The sequence below is a fragment of the Rhinolophus sinicus genome, chromosome 15 (genome assembly GCF_057876585.1).
Source record: "Rhinolophus sinicus isolate RSI-liver-muscle chromosome 15, RSI-T2T, whole genome shotgun sequence".
Taxonomy (NCBI): Eukaryota; Metazoa; Chordata; class Mammalia; order Chiroptera; family Rhinolophidae; genus Rhinolophus; species Rhinolophus sinicus.
This window is the reverse complement of record NC_142515.1, coordinates 41684802-41704058: the sequence shown is the minus strand read 5'-3', so window position 1 is coordinate 41704058 and position 19257 is coordinate 41684802. Positions and strand designations below refer to the sequence as shown.

At 33.8% G+C, this 19257-nt stretch overlaps 1 protein-coding gene across 8 annotated transcripts in view; it reads right to left on the bottom strand.

The window, feature by feature from the left end:
- The window catches only part of CABCOCO1 (ciliary associated calcium binding coiled-coil 1), a 563526-nt gene that overhangs the window by 106017 nt on the left and 438252 nt on the right, over positions 1 to 19257 (bottom strand). For all 8 annotated transcript variants that reach the window (XM_088792037.1, XM_074339487.2, XM_088792036.1 and 5 more), the window contains 2 exons: positions 14076 to 14179; positions 7039 to 7208 (listed from right to left, as the gene is read on the bottom strand). In XM_088792037.1, coding sequence (XP_088648163.1) covers positions 7039 to 7108 — 70 coding nt within the window. In that variant the 5' untranslated portion in view covers positions 7109 to 7208; positions 14076 to 14179. The remainder of the gene's footprint in view (positions 1 to 7038; positions 7209 to 14075; positions 14180 to 19257) is intronic.

The window sequence follows — 19257 nt, the reverse complement described above, 5'->3', positions numbered from 1 at the left end:
GTTCATGTCATATATTCTTTTTTACAATTTACTTTTTGATTGGTGATATATTCACATGGTTCAAAAAACATATGTGAAAATATATTATGAAAAGACTCTTCAATCCCTGTTACCCACATGCCCAGTTCCCACACCCTTCCCTATAGAAAACTTTGATTAATTTTTTCTATATTCTAACATTTCTTTGTATATATAACAAATAAAAGCATACATAAATTCTCCTTTTTGTCTCTTTTATAAACAAAAGCACACAATTTTGTACCTTGCTTTACTTAATAAATAACAAGATACAATTTCTCATACAATACCTACAAAGCTTTCTCATTGTTTCCTTTTTATAGCTGCATACTATTCCATTTTAGGGTTAGGCTAATCCCTACTAAGTAACTTTTAATTTCAGAGTAGTTTTAGATTTATGGAAAAGTGCAATAATATTACAGCGAGTTCCCAAACACTCATAGACAGATTTCCTTATTGTTAACATCTATCTGGTACATTTGGCACAACTAATGAACAAATACTTTCTTTGGATTTCTTTGTTTTTATTAAAATATTTTTTCTGTTGAAGGATCCCATCCAGGACACCACATTACATTTATTTGTCACATCTCCTTAGACTATACAATTTCTCAGACTCTCCTTGTTTTTGATGGCCTTGACAGTTTTGAGAAGTGTTAGGTATTTTGCAGTATGTCCTTCAATTTGGGTTTATCTGATACTTTGGTCATGATTAGACAGGGGTGACGGGTGTTGGGGAGGAAAACTACAGTAGCATTCTCACATTATATCAAGGGTATATGCTATTTGACATGGCTCATCACTAACAGTGTCGGTCTTAATCAAATGGCTCAGGCAGTATTTCTCAGGCTTCTCTAGGGAAAAGTTACCGTTTGTCCCCCTTTCCCTACTGTCTTCTTTGGAGGGAAGTCACTGTGTAGCCCACGCATAAGGGGTGGGGAGCTGTGCTTCACCTTCTGAGGGTGAAGTATCTACATAAATTGTTGGGAATTCTGTGTGAGAGATTTGCACATTTTATCCCTGTTCATTATTTATTCAATCACTAATGTACATCAGTATGGTTTCATGGATGTGAATTTCATACTTTTATAATTCAGTACTATGTTATTTTGTTCAAATTGTTCCAAGTTTGGACATTGGTAGCTTTTTCAGTTAGCTTTTCTATTCCTTTGACATACTGACATCATTTTCATTTTTGAGTACATACTAATGCCACTACAAGTTGCCCCAGGCTCATGTTTTATGTTCCTTATTCCAGGTCTACAATTAGCCATTTTTCTAAGAAGCCCTGGTTTCTTTTGTTGAAGAATGAAATTACAAACCAAAACCTGGGTCCTGGGTATGCTCATAGCTACTGGGATGTCATTACTTCTCGGCCCTCTCTGTGGACAGAGCTAAGAGGTATATGTGTGTACACTTAACATAACTATATATCTGTATCTATATTAAATTAAACATGAGTTCACAGTGGTGTCTCAGGTTTATGTTTCCAATCTTTTGCTTTTACAAACATTACTGCAACTAATGACTTTACATATGTGCCAGGTCACAAGTGTGCAAGTGGTTATGTAGGATAAATTTCCAAAAGTGGAATTGCTCGGTCAAAGGGACAACACATTTGTAAATTTTATAGGTAGCTGCTACCTTAATGGGTTTTTAATGTATATTTCCATCAGCAATGTAGGACAGTATCTGCTTTCTTCCATCTTTGACAGCTGAGAATGCTACCAAAATTTTAGTTTTGTGAATCTGATATATGACAAATGATATTTCTGTGTAGTTTTAATTAGCATTTTTCTTATTGTTTTTAAGGCTGAACTTTTCATTTGTTTAACAATCAATTGTTAATTGTTTAACAATCAATCAATTGCATTTATTTCACATCCTTGGCATACTGTTCTATTGCATTTTTGGTCTTTTTCTTTCTGCTGCTGCATGCTCTTTTTATAATTCAGAACTTAATCGTTTGCTGTTATCTGCAATGCAATAATCTTCCCAGTTTCTTATTCTTCTTTTGATTTTCCTTTTGGTATTTTTTTCTTTGCAGACTTCTGACTCTTATACATCAAATTTAACTACCTTTGTCTTTATGGTTTCTAGGCATAATTATAATGTCTTCCCCATCCAAGGTTATAAAGAAATTAAACATTTTTATAGTTCCATTTATTTTGCATTTAAGTGTTTGATCCATTTGGAATGTATTCTGGTTTATGGACAGAGAGATGTTTGCATTCAATTTTATGTTATTTTTTTATAGATGGATACCCAGTTGAATACTATTTATTGAATAGTAGAACTTTTCACCACAGATTTGAGATGTCATTTTATCAAACAGTAACTCCCAATGCTTGGGCCTATTTCTAAACTTTTGGTTTGTCTGTTTAGTCATTCACCACTGTGTGCAAATATTTGACATTTTATAATACTACTACTATAATACTTCTAATAACAAAATAGGCCATAGCTTATTACACTATTTAAAGGCAGTTTTTCTGGCTATTTGTATTTGTTAAGAGTGACTTCTTTAACCAAGTACGATGCAAACTGAGATTCATTCAAACTGTTGTATCATGATTTCATTTTTACTGTCCAGTTAGTGTTCCATTATATGTTCATTGTATGGACATAGCATAGTTTGTTTACCTGTTCACCTATTGACACACATTTGATTTGGATTGTTTTCAGTTTGGGGCACTTATGAGTAAAGCTACTACAAAATATTCATGTACAGGTTTTTGTGTGAACCTACGTTTTTCTTTCTTTAGAAAGTAAAGCCTAGGAGTGGGACTGATGGATCATACAATTTTATTAAAAAATTGCCAACCATTTTTCAGAGTGGCTGTGCCATCTTGTATTGGCAAAACTCATGCTCTGGTTGCTCTGTATCCTTGTCAGAATTTGGTATTTTTAATTTTAGCCATTCTACTAGGTATGTAGTGGTATCCAAATGGTTTTAATTTACATTTCCCCAACGGCTAATGATGTTGAACATCTTTTCATGTGTTTATTTGCATCCTTACATCTTCTTCGGTGAAGAATTCTGTTCAAATTATTTGCCTATTTTTAAAAGAGATAAACTTTATTTTAGAATAGATTGGTATTTATAGAAAAATTACAAAAATAGTACTGAGAATTCTTGTGTACTCCATACAGTTTCTTACTTTTAACATCTTACATTATTATGGTACATTCATTACAACTAATAGCACTATTTGTACATTCTAATTAACTGAAGTCCATATTTTATTAGATTTCCTTCATTTTTACTTTATGTCCTTTTTCTGTTCCAGGATCCCATCCAGGATACTACATTATATCGACTAGTCATGTCTCCTGAGGTTCCCTAGACTGAATAGTTTCTCAGACTTTTCTTGTTTTTTGATAATCTTGTCAGTTTGACGAGTACTGGTCAGATATTTTGTACAATCTTTCTCAATTTGGATTTTTCTGATGTTTTCATCATGGTTAGACAGGTGTTATGGGTTTTGATGGCTTTGTTCATTTTTAACAGGATTGTTTGTTTTCTTATTGAGTTTTGAGAGTCTTTTATATATTATGGATACAAGTCCTTTGTCAGATACGCGATTTGCAAATGTTTTTTTCCTGTTTATAGTTTGTCTTTTCATTCTTTGAACAGTGATGTTCATAAAACAAATGTTTTAGTTTGCTACTGTCGAATTTATTAATTTTTTCTTTTATGGGTCATGTTTTGGTCATCAAGAACTTCTTGTATAACCCCAGTTGTGAAGATTTTCTCCTATGTTTTCTTCTAAAATATTTATAATTTTACATTTTAAATTTATATCTATGATCTAATTGTATAGAGCTAATTGCATCAAGTGAAAGGTTTAGGTTGAGGCATATTTTTTTTTCAACATACATGAGCAGTTGTTCCCACAACATTTGTTGAAAAGGCTACCCTGTTCCACTAATTCTTTAACAAGAATTTTATAGTTATTGGATTATTGGGGTATCTATATCTATTTCATCTTGGGTGACTTTTGTTAGTTCTTGGTTTTTAAGGAATTGTTTTATTTCCTAATTTATGTACATAATAGTATTCTCTTAATATCCTGTTAATGTATGCAGGGTCTGGAAGTGATATCCCTATTTTTATACGTGATCATGATAATTTGTGCCTTTTTTTTCGTAGTCAGTTTTGCTTCATGTTTATTAATTTTTCTGACCTTTTCAAAGATCCAGGTTTCACTGTTTTGGTTTTTTTGTTTTCAATTTCATGATTTCTTTATTCCTTCTTTCTTTCCTGCTTGATTTATGCTCTTTGTTTTTTACTGACTCCTAAGGTTTAAGCTTAGATTATTAGCTTTAGACTTTGTTTCTTTTCTAATATAAACATTTAATGATATGAACTTCCCTCTTATCATTGGCTGAGCTGTACCACACAAATTTTCATGTTTTATTTTAATTTATTTAAAAATCTTTTCTAATATCTGTTGAGACTTTCTCTTTGACCCGTGGACTATTGAGAATTATGTTGTTTAATATCTAGTGTTTGAAGATTTACCTGATATGTTTGTCAACTTCTTGTTTAATTCCATAATGGAAAGAGGCCATTCTTGTATGATGTCAATTATTTTAAATTTAAGGAAGGTGTTTTGATCCAGGATATGGTCCACCTTGGTGAATGTTCCATGTGTACTTGAAAAGAAAGACTATTCTGCTGTTTTGGAGTGGACTGCTCTATAAATGTCAATTAGATCCAGTTGGTTGATTTTCTTTTTTCTTTTGGTTTAGTTTGGTCCTATTACCCTTTTGAATTTATAGGTTTGTGTCTTTTGCCAAATGTGGGATGTTTTCAGCCATTGTTTCTTCAAATGTTTGTTTAGCACACTGTTCTTTCTCTTATCCGATTGGGACTCTGATGATATGTGTATTAAAACTTTGGTTGTCCTATAGGCTCCTGAGGTTTTGTTCATATTTTCCCTGTATTGTTCAGACTGGGTAATTTCTGTTGCTCTATCTTCAAGTTCACTGATTTTCTTTCTGTTGTCTCCTCTCCATTCTGCAATTGATTTCATCCAGTGAGATTTTAATTATGGTTACCGTATACTATGGTTTTAAAATTTCCATTTGTGTCTTCTTTATACCTTCCACTTCTTTCATGATACTATACATTTTAACATTTGTTTCAAGAATGTTCACTATTGTTCATTTAATTACTCTTATAATAGCTGTTTTGAAGTCTTTGGCATATAATTTCAACATCCATTTCATCTTATTTTTGGCATCTGTTATTTTCCATGCAAGTTGAGATTTACATGGTTCTTTGTTTACCAATAACTTTGGCAATGGTGTTGAAAGAATCTGTTTCGAGACATGTAGTATTCAAAGATTCTATAAATATTTGTGTCACGAGGAAAATATAATAGCCAAAGTCTGTCTTTCTGATGATTAGCTAAAAATCCCTTTTTGGGAGATTGTAGGTTTACAATTGAAACTAAAACAACATGACATTACTTATTAGGTCTCTCAATAATAAAATATGTATCATTAATTGTAGTATTTGGAAAGACTGAATTCTCAAGACTAGCTACCTGAGACTTCAATCTTTGTTTTAGCTTTATTCCATGTTTCCCATGTGTAGGATAATTTGAAATCATTCAGTTAATATCATAATTTGTTTTTATTAATTATCAAATGTAGTTATTTTTTCTTCTATTGGCACAGTTATTTATATTTGTCATGGCACATACCTGAGTAAAATCAAAGATGAAATTCTCCAACTTTCAGAGGAGGAAGATGATAATTTCTCATCTTCATATATGAGAACTACCAATTCTTCCCTTGTAAAGGTGACTAGGAGCAGGAAGAATGCAAAGGGCATGAGTGGCTTCTCTATTACTCTTGCTAACTCACTTAAAACATCCCCTGTATCAGTGTAGTTGGAAATTGACACATAGAACAGACCAGTCTTTGTGTGACCACAAGGCATCCACAAATTTTCCTGGGATGATGGTGACAATTCTATAGGCGGAGCAAGGTCTTTTACCTGCCCAACTAAAAATAAAAAGATACTAAAAACAAGCAAACAACCAAAAAGAAGTAAAAGAGGAAGGAAGGAAAAAAAAGAAAGAAAGGAAAAAAGAAAAAGGAAGGAAGGAAGGAAGGAGGGGAAGAGGAAGGTGGGGAAGGAGGGAAAAAGAAAGAAAGAAGTTGTCTCCCAACTGACACAAGCACTTCTTTCAGTTGACAGATACCTTTACATTTATTGTGCTCATCTTCTTTTGGTTATACAGTAGACATCCAAATTTTAGTTCTGTCATTTCCCAGCTATACGACCTTGCTCTCTGGACTGTTGCTCAACTCTGAGACAGTGGTTATAAATCCTTCCCGCAGGAGGATTTGCTCTGAGGTTCAATAATGTATGTTAAAGGTTAGAACCAAACATAGTACCTAGAACACAGAGCTGGCAATGAATAAATGATAGACTTCCTTCTTTTCCTCCTTCTAAGAAGCAATTCTATTTATTCTCAAACAAAAGTTATCACATTTAAAATTGCTCCAAGGAAGAATTTCCAAATTTTCTGTAGTAACTGATCTCAATGTTATATTAGAAAAAACGTCACAAATCTAAGTGTATGTGAGTAATGTCTACTTACTAGGGTTTTGAGATTTACCAAAGTACCTCCTCTTATCAGTCATTCTGAGATATCCCAGTAATAGATATAGATAGAATGAAATGAAAATAGTTCAGACAATGAAGAAATACCTAAATAAATTTGAACAACTTGATGATTTTGGGATGGGTGGCACTGATAAGATTTTAAAATGAAACTAACACATCTTTGGCAAATTAAGAGCATGTTAGCATTACTAAGTATAATTTGAAGTTTTACAACTTAACAAAGGTATGAACTATATTTTTGTTATGCCCAGGAAAAAAACATAATTTTCATTGAAGGAATTACTGTAAAATTAGGAACTTTTGCTTAATAACATAATTTAGATGGTGGACTAAATTTTCTTTTCTTTAAAAATAGAGAAAAATAATGTACTTACTTTTAAGATTATGAAGTAGCATATCTAGTAAAGTCATAAATTGTGAATACTGAATAATAGAAAAGTCCATTCCTCTAGCCCACAAAAATCCAGATACATAGTAATCTAGTAGAATGGCTTCTTTTAAACAGGTTTTAATATTTTTGAAGTTCAAAAACGTTTCCAGTTTTCTGTAACAAAAAGAAAAATCAAGGTATTAAAATCAGATTAAATATTGAACAGTTCCTTAACTAAGTTTTGAAAAGGTAAATATTCAATGTCTTTTATACAACTAAGTTTCTTTTCTTTCTGACAATGTTCTGTAGATTGTTAAATATTTATTTTATTTTATTTTTTAAAGAATTCCAGCTATTTATATTTTACTCGCTTTTTTTCCTATAACTATAATTTTCCCTTTAACCTTCAAAAATTTTTTTTCAAATTGATTTCCTTTTCATTTTATATACTTTTCTTATTACTGTCTTCTATGTCCATTAGTATTTTCAGCAGCACTAATTCTCCCTTGGGCTTATAAATTTAACCTCTGCAAGATTATTCATTTTCTACTATTTTTAAAAATGTTTTATCATCTTTCATGTCTTATTATTTCTTCCTTTAGTTTTTATATCTGTTTTATGTTCTTGTGGTGATTGCGTCATAAGTTTTTTAAATTCATTATAAACATTTGATCATACTTTTTATCTGTTCATGGCTATATTTTTCTGGTGTATTTTCTTTCCCTGCCAGTTCTTTTTCCTACTCTTCTTTTTTTCTTGCAATAACCTTGTATGCATATGCCTTGCTAGTACTCAGATCTGGCCATGTTACAAGCTATTTTCTATATGAAATAAGTTTGTGTCAATAATTCCAGTTTTCACTCTTTTTTCAATTAATGGGGAAAAATAAAAAAAGTAGGATAGGTTCTTTTTACTATCACATAAAAAATCTATTTCTGGTAAATATGGGAAGCATCTGCTCCAAGCTTGTACATCCTGGCCCTCCTGTTGCAAACAAGGGTTCTTGGAGTGGCGCTTCAGGGTTTTCTCCTCACCTAAGAGAGTAAGTATATTTTCACTTTATTCTAAGATATTTAAATATGTATATCTTCCTAATAATTTCTCTTGTATTTTTGTTTGATCTATAATGCTTCTGGCATTCATCCTCATATTTTGTGGTTTGGGCTTTCAGCATTTTCCTTGTTTGGACTAAGATGGAATTGGTATTTTTTTGTTGCTTATATGTGATTTTTGAGGGAATGTGTGTGCTACAACTTTATATCACCATTTGCATAAAAGGAAGTCCTGATTGATCATAATATTGATATAAATTCTATGATCAGAATAATACAGCAGAATTAAACAAGCTTGGGAACAAATAACGGTGACATTGTGTTTAACTAACATCATTAGTTAAACATCTACAGTGAGGATCAGGGTACACCTCCCCTAGTTCTGATTCTTCTAAGTCCACCACAGTAGTTCTCACCCCCTTCCCACAATGCCATATAATGCCACTCAGTATATGGCATTCTCTATAATAACTATGGGTCTAGAGTGGGCAATCTCCTAAATTGTTCTAATTAATTCATAACTAAGGGTGAAGTTCATTTTCGTCTATGGAACAAAAATACAAAAGAATAAATAAATAGGTTTGATTATAATCATAAGAAAAATCAGTTCTAAATTATGCATCATTTTTTGATGATGTTATTCAGGCCTTGAGTTTATCAACTCCGGAGTCAGTCAATTTCTGAATATCCTATTATATATATTTTTTTGTGTGTATTTTTTTATTTTTTAAGTCATATGTTCAATGTTTTATATTACATGCAACTGAAAGTGTCCTGATATATTTTGTCAAGCACAAAACTCAAGTGGTGAATGCAGATATGAACAGGCAGGCATTCTGGCGGAAGGGATGTTACCTTATGAGCCAGGCATCTTCAATCTGCTTTGGCTATCAGTCAGCAAGATTTATTTTCCCATGTTTAATGTATAATGTCATTTAGTCTTAAGTGAACGTCAATAAGAAAACTATAGCAATAAAAACTTGTAGCATTTTTTTATATTAATTTTTAATTTTTTATTAGTTTCAAGTGTCCAAAACAACATAGTGATTAGACATTTATATACCTCACAAAGTAATAACTCCAATAAGTCTATTACCCACCTGACACTGTACATAGTTATTAGAATATTATTGACTATACTCCCTATGCTGTACTATATATCTCCCTGACTATTTTTAATTATAGTTGACATTCAACATTATATTAGTTTCAGGTGTACAGCATAGTGGTTAAGCATTTATATAATTTATGAAGTGATCCCCTGATAAATCCAGTACCCAATCGGACACTATACAGTTTTTACAGTATTATTGACTATATTCCCCATACTGTATTTCACATCCCCATGACTATTTTGTGACTACCAATTTGTAGTTCTTAATCCCGTCACTTTTCTCACCCAGTCCTCCAAAGCCCCTCCTATCTAGTAACCATCAGTTTATTCTCTGTATCCATGAGTCTGTTTCTGTTTTGTTTATTCATTTATTCTGTTCTTTAGATTCCACATACAAGTGAGGTCATATGGTACCTGTATTTTTCAGTCTGACTTATTTCACTTAGCATAATACCCTTTAGGTCCTTCCATGCTGTTGCAAATGGTGAAATTTCATTCTTTTTTATGGCAGAGTAATATTCCATTGTATAAATGTACCACAATTTCTTTATCCAGTCGTCTATTGATGGGCATTTTGGTTGTTTCCATACCTTGGCTATTGTAAATAACACTGTAGTGAACATAGGGGTGCATATATCTTTTCAAATTAGTGTTTTGAATAAATACCCAGGAGTAAAATTGCTGGGTCATAAGGTAGTTCTATTTTTAATTTTTTGAGGAACTTCCATACTGTTTTCCATAGTGGCTGCACCAATTTACAGTCCCACCAACAGTGCACAAGGGTTCCCTTTTCTTCACATCCTCACCAACATTTGTTGATTTATTTATGATGGTCATTCTGACAGGTGTGAGGTGATAACTCATTGTTTATATTTGCATTCTCTGATGATCAGTGACATTAAGCATCTTTTTATATGTCTGTTGGTCATCTGTATGTCCTCTGTGGAGAAAGCCTACTCAAGTCCTCTGCCCATTTATTAATTAAATTGTTTTGGTTTTTTTGTTTGTGTGGTTTTTTGTGTGTGTGTTAAGTTGTATGCATTTTTAGTATATTTTGGATATCCGATGTGACACTGGCAAATATGTTTTCCCATTCAGAAAACTTGTAGCATTTTAATGTAATCAATAAATAGGCCACGAAACAGACCCAATATTGTATGGGAAGTTGGTATATGCCAGAATGTATAGAAGAATGTAAAGGAAGTATGAACTCTTCAAAAACAGTGTTGGGAGAATTGGCTATCCATAGAGAAAATAAAATGCTACCTCACCCAATGCATTAAAATAAAATCCAGGTGGATTAACTAAAACAACAGTCCAAATTAGTATTTTAATCTATAATCACATTCTTTTGACTTCCTAAATTTGGTTACTTGTTACTCCACTGATTTCTGTTGCTTAATATTGCTAAGGAAAAGTCTGAGGCCTAACTGATTGTTTTCCTCTCTAGGTCATTTTCTTTATCCCAGAGATAAGGTAATGCACAACGTTTTATTCTATTAAAATATTAAAATTAAAGCTTTTATTTTATGGCGTTTACTTTTTTTTTTCTGATTCACTGCATTGGATGCATATTGAAACATCTTCGAATTGCTTTAATCTGTAGTTTGTATAAGTTTTCTTAAATTTGTTTTCCACATTACTAGCTTCATTCTCAGCAAGATGAGTTTTAGATTGGTTTTGTTCTTTAGTCTCTTATGTTTGTTCTAAAATCTTTTTATTTACATATTTTATCACCTTTTCTTTCACCCCTTGTTTTACAGAATCAATGCCCTCTTTAAGCATCAGCTTTTGCCCAACATTTTCTTCTGTTTCCAGCAGTTAGTCTTCCTTCTAAGTGTAATCTTCTTCTGCCACCTCCGTGCTATGTTTTTTAAAAATTAAATATTTTACCTCAATAGTTACGTACCCTTTACTTTTTATTTTTATTTTTCCAGTGTTTGATTGTATGTGAGTGAAGGCAACTACTTGCTAAAGAATAATTTGGTGACATTTTTTTGACATCCCTCTACCTTTACCTTTTCCCACACCTCTTCCACCTCTTCTCCTAGTACCATTTGAATCTTAACCTTGGACTTGAACTGCAGAGCTAAATATTTACCGTTTGTATTCTTTGTTCAGTCATTTCACCACAAAGGAGATTATGCAGGGAGGCATTTGGAGCAAAATGCTGCTGCAGTTAGAATGCAGTTTCCATGCCTTCCTGGCAAATTTGTAAGCTTTTCCTCTGGGGATAAAGGGAGCTGGAACAGGGGAGGGGGAGAAATGGCCACAGCTATAGCATGGGAAAATGTAGGGAAAGAGAAAGATGCTTAATAGTCACTTAGGAAGTTTTGCTACAGTGATAGGTGATGTAACTATCTCACCAAGAATTTCAGTAAAAATATTACATTATTCTTGCATGCTCTTGAAATTGGAGTGCATTTTTATTTTTCAAATATGATGACATGCAGAAATAAGCCTTAAGGCAAGAACGGAACAGCTCATGAAGGCCCAGTTATAGAAAGGTTATTAAAAGATCTCTTAGTGTTATTTCTGTGTTTAAGTAGTTATTTCCAATTTAGTCCCTATCTTTTTTTCAAAAAAGATTTGGGTGGATCTGTAAATCAAATCAGGGTTACATTAAAACATGATTGATGGTAGTTAGGAGACCATTAGAAATGTATCCAGACTTTACCTGAAGTGTACTGCACAAATATGTTTTAATGATACTTTCATGTTTTGTTTCATTGGCTGCTTTAAGGAGCACAATTTTATTTTTAAAAGGTAGGAAAATGTGCTGATTTCCTACAATTTATTTAAATAGGTTTATAGCTTTGTAGACTATGATTTTGGCATACTTTTGTCAGTTAGTGACAGAACACCTAAATTATATTTCTGTTATGTTGAAAGGTATAGAATCCCATTTATAATAATGTTATTTTAAATGGAAAGTGAATGATTGGTTGCAAATATTTCAGGATTACTATTATAAAAAACCTCAAGAAAACTACTTTCCAAAGAGATGGCTGCTGACATAACACTGGTGTCTTTTATCCAAAATTGATGTTTTAAAATTTCAGATTACTTCAGGTGAATTTTATTCATGAGGCCTCTAAAGGTCAACCTATGTTGAAACTGGTTGTTTCCATATTGCTAACTGGTGGATCACCCTCTGTATCATTTCCTTTGTCTTAGACCGCACTTCTTAAAGATTAAAAACACTTTTATAATTTAGGTATTTAACAACAAAGAGAACCAATAATTGAAGAAAAAGAAGATTGTCACAGAAGGCATGATACATAGTACAACTTAAGATGTGGCAAAAAATAAATCTAAAAAGCATTTGTTTGCAATACCTTCTATTTAATATTAATTGCATTTAATATAACAATTTTTATTTAATGAATAATCAAAATAAATTGTAAACTATATTAAATAGCTGTAATTTGCCTCATATCATTTTGCCTAGTATTAAACACCTAATTTTTGCATTTTAATGACCAACAACATTTGGGATTAGTAATGGAAAATAATAGAATGGAAATGTAATGGAAAATAATATTTTTCTAAAGCATAAATAACCAGTGATACTAATAAAATGAATGTATTTTATTAATCAATTCTGACACTAAAAATCAGAATTTCCAATGAGCATTCATTTCTACAAAAATGGTAAAATCACCATGAAATACTTGTTTAAAAATCAGTGAGATATTTTATTGACTGACTAATACTTAAAAATTCAGGTAGCAGTACGGCCAAATCACAAATCACCAGGATTTCCAGGCGCTGGAGGTGAACAGCATCTTGGAAAAAGGCCTGTCAGTGTCACCTGCTCTTAATATGCCTTCCCTTCTCAGATTTCTGTTCCAGCCAGTACATCTGTCACAGTTCCTTCTCAGTAGTAAATTGCCTCTATTCCATAATATTTGTGAGATTTGCAAATGATATCCACTGACAGAGTCATTTTCTATTTGTCCATTATGGTCCACAACACCCTGCTAACATCTGGAGGACTGGCCTGCAGAAATCTTACACTAGGATATTAAGGTCCAGAGCATCACATCATCCCCTTTCCACACATTATGGCCAATCAGGCTTCCATTATTAGAGTGAGATGATTTTTAAAATGAGTGATTGCTAGAAACACATTTTAGGAATTTGTGTGTTGGATACATCTGACCAGAGTTCTAAGTAAATGATCTACTATAGAAACCAATGTTCTTAAGAATGAGAGGTACATATATTAGAATTATTGCCTATAAATTCAGTTATACTCACGTTTTTAAGCAAAACGTATGAATCAGAGTAGGTTCTTACCCAATAAAAATCATAGGTGGATGGTTAATACTCCGTATTTCCCAAATAATAAAATATATTGACTACTAATATCATGGAAAAAACAACTTACTCTTTTCACAATGACACAGAAGACCGAAAGGTTCTTGTGCATAATGACAGTTTTAAGAATGAAAGAAAAAAGGAGAAGACAGTATATGCTAAAGGCTGCTTTTAACAATAAATCCCTACTCTCTGTTAATGTTAACAAATTAACAAGTTGGTTTGAAATGTACTTTTCCCATAAAGAAGACTGCTGAGCAGCACAACAAGGCAGTTGTTTGAAATTTTTGTGTTCCAGGAGTCTGGAGATATATATATATATATGTATAAATACATATACTATATATGTACTATTATATACAATAACATACATAATAGTACATGAATATATTATATATAAGATATATACATTACATAAAACATAATAACAAATATATTTGGTGTATATCTGGGTATATATATGCATATACATAGTATAATAACATATAATGGTCATTTATAGATGCAGAACTAAAACTGTTCTACATTTGGTTATAATATTGAAGGGCTTACCGTTGAACTCCATCTACATCCACTGCTAGCAGTTCAGTGATTTGAGCAACTGAAAGAAAATCTGGGGACAGAATCTTTTCGTGTTCTTGGAATTCATCATCTCTCTACCAAAGAAAAAGAAAAGTGGAATCAGTTATTTCAATCACATGTTTTACTTATTAATCCCAATGATATCAAAATTTGTTTTTACTGTAGTCTAGTTGCTATCAGGAAAAAATAAAAATAAAAACAACAGTCTCCTAGATAATCATTTTTCTTTTCTGTTTTTAAGTAATGGTACCTCTCTTCTGAAAAGTCCAATCTGTCTTGCACATTTAAAACCGGGTGATGGTTTTTCAATTAACAAATATTTTTGAATATCCACATATTCCTCATTGAATTTGGGGCTCAAGAGGAGGCAAAGTAAGAAAGACTTGCTAGCCTCAAGAAGCTTAACTTCTAGTGGGAGGAATAAACCAAGGATGACTTTAAAACAAGAAAATACAATGGTGAGTCATAAAAAACAAGCGGCAATCAGTCTAAAAAGAAGTGACAAAGGTAGAGCCAGGACAAGGAAAGTCTGTAGAGATGTGGTCCAGGAATGGACTTTGTGAGAATGGGCGTGGATAATGCCCCAGGTGAATGAAGACAGGGCTGTTGGGTACCAGTTCTGAAAATGTAAAGTAGTTCACAGTGGTGCCTAGGGTACAAGGAGGGGGGGACCAGTTGGACCTACGTGGGAAGTCGGCAATGGGAACCTCTTGTGGGAGATCTTACATTTAATAATTCAATAAATATTTACTGAGTGATTACAAGATGCAAGATACTGTGCAAGTTATCGTAAATATTTTAGGTCCTGGCTGGTTGAAGAATGAGAGGATGAAGAGTTTGTTTTTGGTAATATAGGCAATAAAGAACCTGAAGTAAGAGTAATTTGTAGCAGGGTGAAGGAAAGACAGGAGCAGAGAAAGGACACAGAGGAAGAGTTAAATGGAAAGGTCGTTATTGTGATAACTATGTATGCTGTCAAATGGGTACTAGATTTATTCGGGTGATCACTTTGTAAGTTATATAAATGTCTAATCACCATGTTATACACCTGAAAGTAATAATATTGAAAAAATATATATATCAGAAACAAAACAACAAAACCAGTTCAGGAATGAGGCATTGGGCTGAAATGGAAAAGAAAAGAAAGAGGTCAATGCAACATGTTACATGTGCGGAACCAAAAGATGGAAAAATGAATGGAGATTCTGAGTTTCTGAACTAAGTGATTGGAAGAAAAAGGTGATACTGAGGGCCTCCAATCGCATATATGCCACCTGTGTGTGAACTAGACAAACACAGCCTCTCTGGGTGCAGGAAGTGCTAAAAGTCTTAAGTGACATAGCCCTGTGCCCAAGTGCATCACTTGTGAATGTATTTTCAGCTCCTGCTCAACCCTCAGCCCAGTTCTTTTGTTCAGAGGATAATCTGCAAATCTGTACGTGGCACTCTTGTTACACAAAATAGAAATAGGAGCTTTGGAAGATGATGGTAGTTTTAAGAAGGCAAGATGATGAGTTTAGTTTCAGTGGTTGAGTTTACGATGGAATATGCCTATCAAGGAAGAAACGTTTAGAGGTTAATTAGAAATGCTAGAGTCAGAAAGGTCAAGTTTAAATTTAGGAGTCACTGCAAGGGTGAAAGTGCCCAAAGCCAGAGCAGGAAGAGAAAAGCTGTGAATGGGGATGGAAAAAGAGACAGAAATAAGGGTACCAGAGGCAGCTTCACAACAAAAAGGATTGTGAGATTTTCGGGCGAGAGGGGGCAAATGTTTTCAATTCAACAAACAGTTATGTATCCTTCCATGTAAATGGACTCCAATAAATAAGAAAAGCAACAAAATGCTGTGCTATAAATAAAACTATGTCCCAATTTTTCCTTATTCTTTTTCCAGAGGACAAAAATCAAAGCTAACACTTATTGGAAATGGTAATCAGCTTAAAGTTTGTATTTTATAATAGGTTATTATATTTTTATTTTTAAAAAATATCATTTAGAAATAAAAGATGCTACTTTATTAGCTATTTTTTTGTAATCTAAGGTTAGGAAATTAACCTAAACTAGGTCAGTCTATTGAATTATAATCTCCAAAAGACAAAAATATCTTAGGCTTCCATAGTATCCACCTAATGTATAATACCTTGTACCTAGTAGGCACTTGAACACTTGTAATTGATGTAAATAAACTCAGTTTTTAGGTAGGATAGTATTTTAGTCCATAATATATGGCTATATATTTGTTTAAATGTTTGTTGGTTTTATATATATATATATATATATATATATATATATATATATATATATATATATATATATATATTAGTAGCAGTAAAGTATAATTATTCCTTCACTGTCAATCCCATTAGATTGTAAATTCCTCAGGGACAGTCTTTCAATGTTTTACTTCTTTTTAGAATTCTGCAGATCCTAGTTATGTCAACATAGGTTGCTAATAGACTGTCTGAATTCATCTCCATCACATGATGACACTGTTATATGATGCAGCACGATGAAAAGCAGGACTTGGATTTAGAAATCTCATGAGGTTTGAATACTAATTAATTTTGTGACTTACAGCAAGTCATTTGAACCTAAATTTGGATTCATCTTAAAAAAATCATTTTGATATGTTTTAATACACACAAGATTGCTATCATTATTAATAATGAATAAAGATATACATGAAAGGTACATTATACAGACATTCAGATCAATTTTATTAAATTTTTTATGGATAGGAAAATATAGGTCACACAGTGACTATATGAAGGAGAATATAAGAATCTTAACCTTTAGTACAAAAATAATTCTAGCTAAGATGCCTAATATCAGTGCTTCATTTATACTAAAACTTGATAGCTTACGATAATCATCTTGTAGGAAGGTTTGCCTCTGTTTTTTGTTTTCTTTGTTTTAAATTGAATTCCTGGATCTATTTTAAACCACTGCTCCTTTGTGTTTGTTTATACACTGCCTTGCACTAGAAAGGATATAAGGTGGTTAAAAATCTTTAATCTTTCAACACAGACATTCTGATTTGTACAAATTAAAGATACAACAGAAAATTCATGAATAGGCTAATAAAAATGTGGGTATGTAAATTGTGGCTTTCTCTGTAAAATTACATCTCTGACTAGGAAAATACGTTAGCTAAACCACACTGTAACTCATTTTACTCCACCACCTGGTGGATTTTAGCAGTTATTCTAGAAGCAATGAAATTGTAAGCCTGATGTTTGCAAGATCATCTTTTCTCTGAATTTTTTCTCTAATGTCACCTAAACCTTCAACATTGTATATATGTCTTCCTTCTAGAATGTAAGCTTTCTGGGGGCATCTTTGTAGCCATTACTGGCAGTGTCTTAAAAGAGTCTTAACAAATGTTCATTAAGAGAAAGATACCATGGAGGACAAGCAAGATGGTGCAGTAGGTAAACGCGGTGTTTACCTTCTGTCACAGCCACATCACAATTACAACTAATCTACAACCATTATTGAGAATTGTCTAAAAGCAAGCTGAACTGAAGCCTTTCAACTAAAGACTTGCAGAAGCCACCTCCAGACTGGTAGGAAGATCAGAGACAAGGAATGGGTTGGTCCCACACCTATGTGTGACCATTAAAGATCCGGAGGGCTATTTCGGCTGTGGGGGTCCCTACCATCCCCTACCCTACCCCTCCCAACTTTTGGGCACACCCAGGCAGCTTCCAGTGACTTTTTCATGCAGACAGCCTGCCTTGGCTCAAGCTGCACTTTCCTAGGGTCTTTCAAAGGTTCGCGGAACCCAGACAAGCAGCATCTGGATTGAACATGTCCTGTACCTCTGCCTGAGCAGACCTAAGCTGGCACTGGAAGCAGCCGGCCTTGGTTCGCAGCTTGGCCTCTCAAGGAGCTTCTAAGCACAGCATGGGAGGCAGCCATCTGAAGATTTCTTCTGGCTCCCGCTGGGTGGCCCTGGGTGGGGTACAGGCTATGGCTGAAGTAGACCTACACTGGGTCCCCTCCAAGGTGATCCTGGGGCCGGCATCCCCAGTGGCCAGCTTCAAAATGAGCTAGAGCATCACCCAGCTGCCTCCAAGTACAACACACCCAAGGGGAGGATTGGGCAGGCACCAGAGTCCTGCTGAGGCAGGTCCTGCTCTGTAGCATTAGCCCCTGCACAACAGCTCTGCCACTGTAGTCAAGGCCAGTCTTCATAACCAGTGAGCCCAAGGGTCAGTCCCTCCCACTGATGTGCGATTATCAACCAAGGCTCAGCTACAAGAGGTAGGCACACACAACCCACACAAGGGGCCACAAGGGAGACTGCCTCATTTGCCACCTGGAGGGCGTGGCTCAGGTGACAAGAAAGACTGAGGCACTGAACCCCAGAGCACACCTACTACATAAGGCCACTCTACCAAGACCAGGAGGCATAACAGCCCTACCTAATACATATAAACAAATACAGCAAGGCAGCCAAAATGGGAAGACAAAGAAACATGTCCCAAATAAAAGAACAAAACAAAGCTCCAGAAAAAGAATTAAGCAAAATGGAGATAAGCAATCTATCAGATGCAGCGCTCAAAACACTGGTTATAAGAATGCTCCGTGATTTCAGGGAGAACTTCAACAGAGAGATAGGAAGCATAAAAATGGAGATGGAAACCATAAAGAAGAACCAGTCAGAAATAAAGGATACAATAATAGAAAAAAAGAATATATTACAGGAAATCAACAGATTAGATGAATCAGAGGATACAACCAGCGATGTAGATGATAAGGTAGCACAAAACTCCCAACCAGAACTGCAGAAAGAAAAAAGAATCCAAAAAATTGAGGAGAGTTTAAGAGGTCTCTGGAACAATATCAAGCGTACCAATATTCGCATTATAGAGATACCAGGAGGAGAAGAGAGGGGGGAAGGAATTGAAAACCTATTTGAAGAAATAATGACAGAAAATTTCCCTAACCCGGTGAAGGAAATGGACATACAAACCCAGGAAGCACAGAGAGTCCCCAACAAGATGAACCCAAAGAGGCCCACACCAAGACAAATCATAATTAAAATGCCAAAGGTTAAATACAAAGAGAGAATCTTAAAAGCAGCAAGAGAAAAGTAGTTAGCAACCTACAAGGGGGCCCCCATAATACTGTTAGTTGATTTCTCAACAGA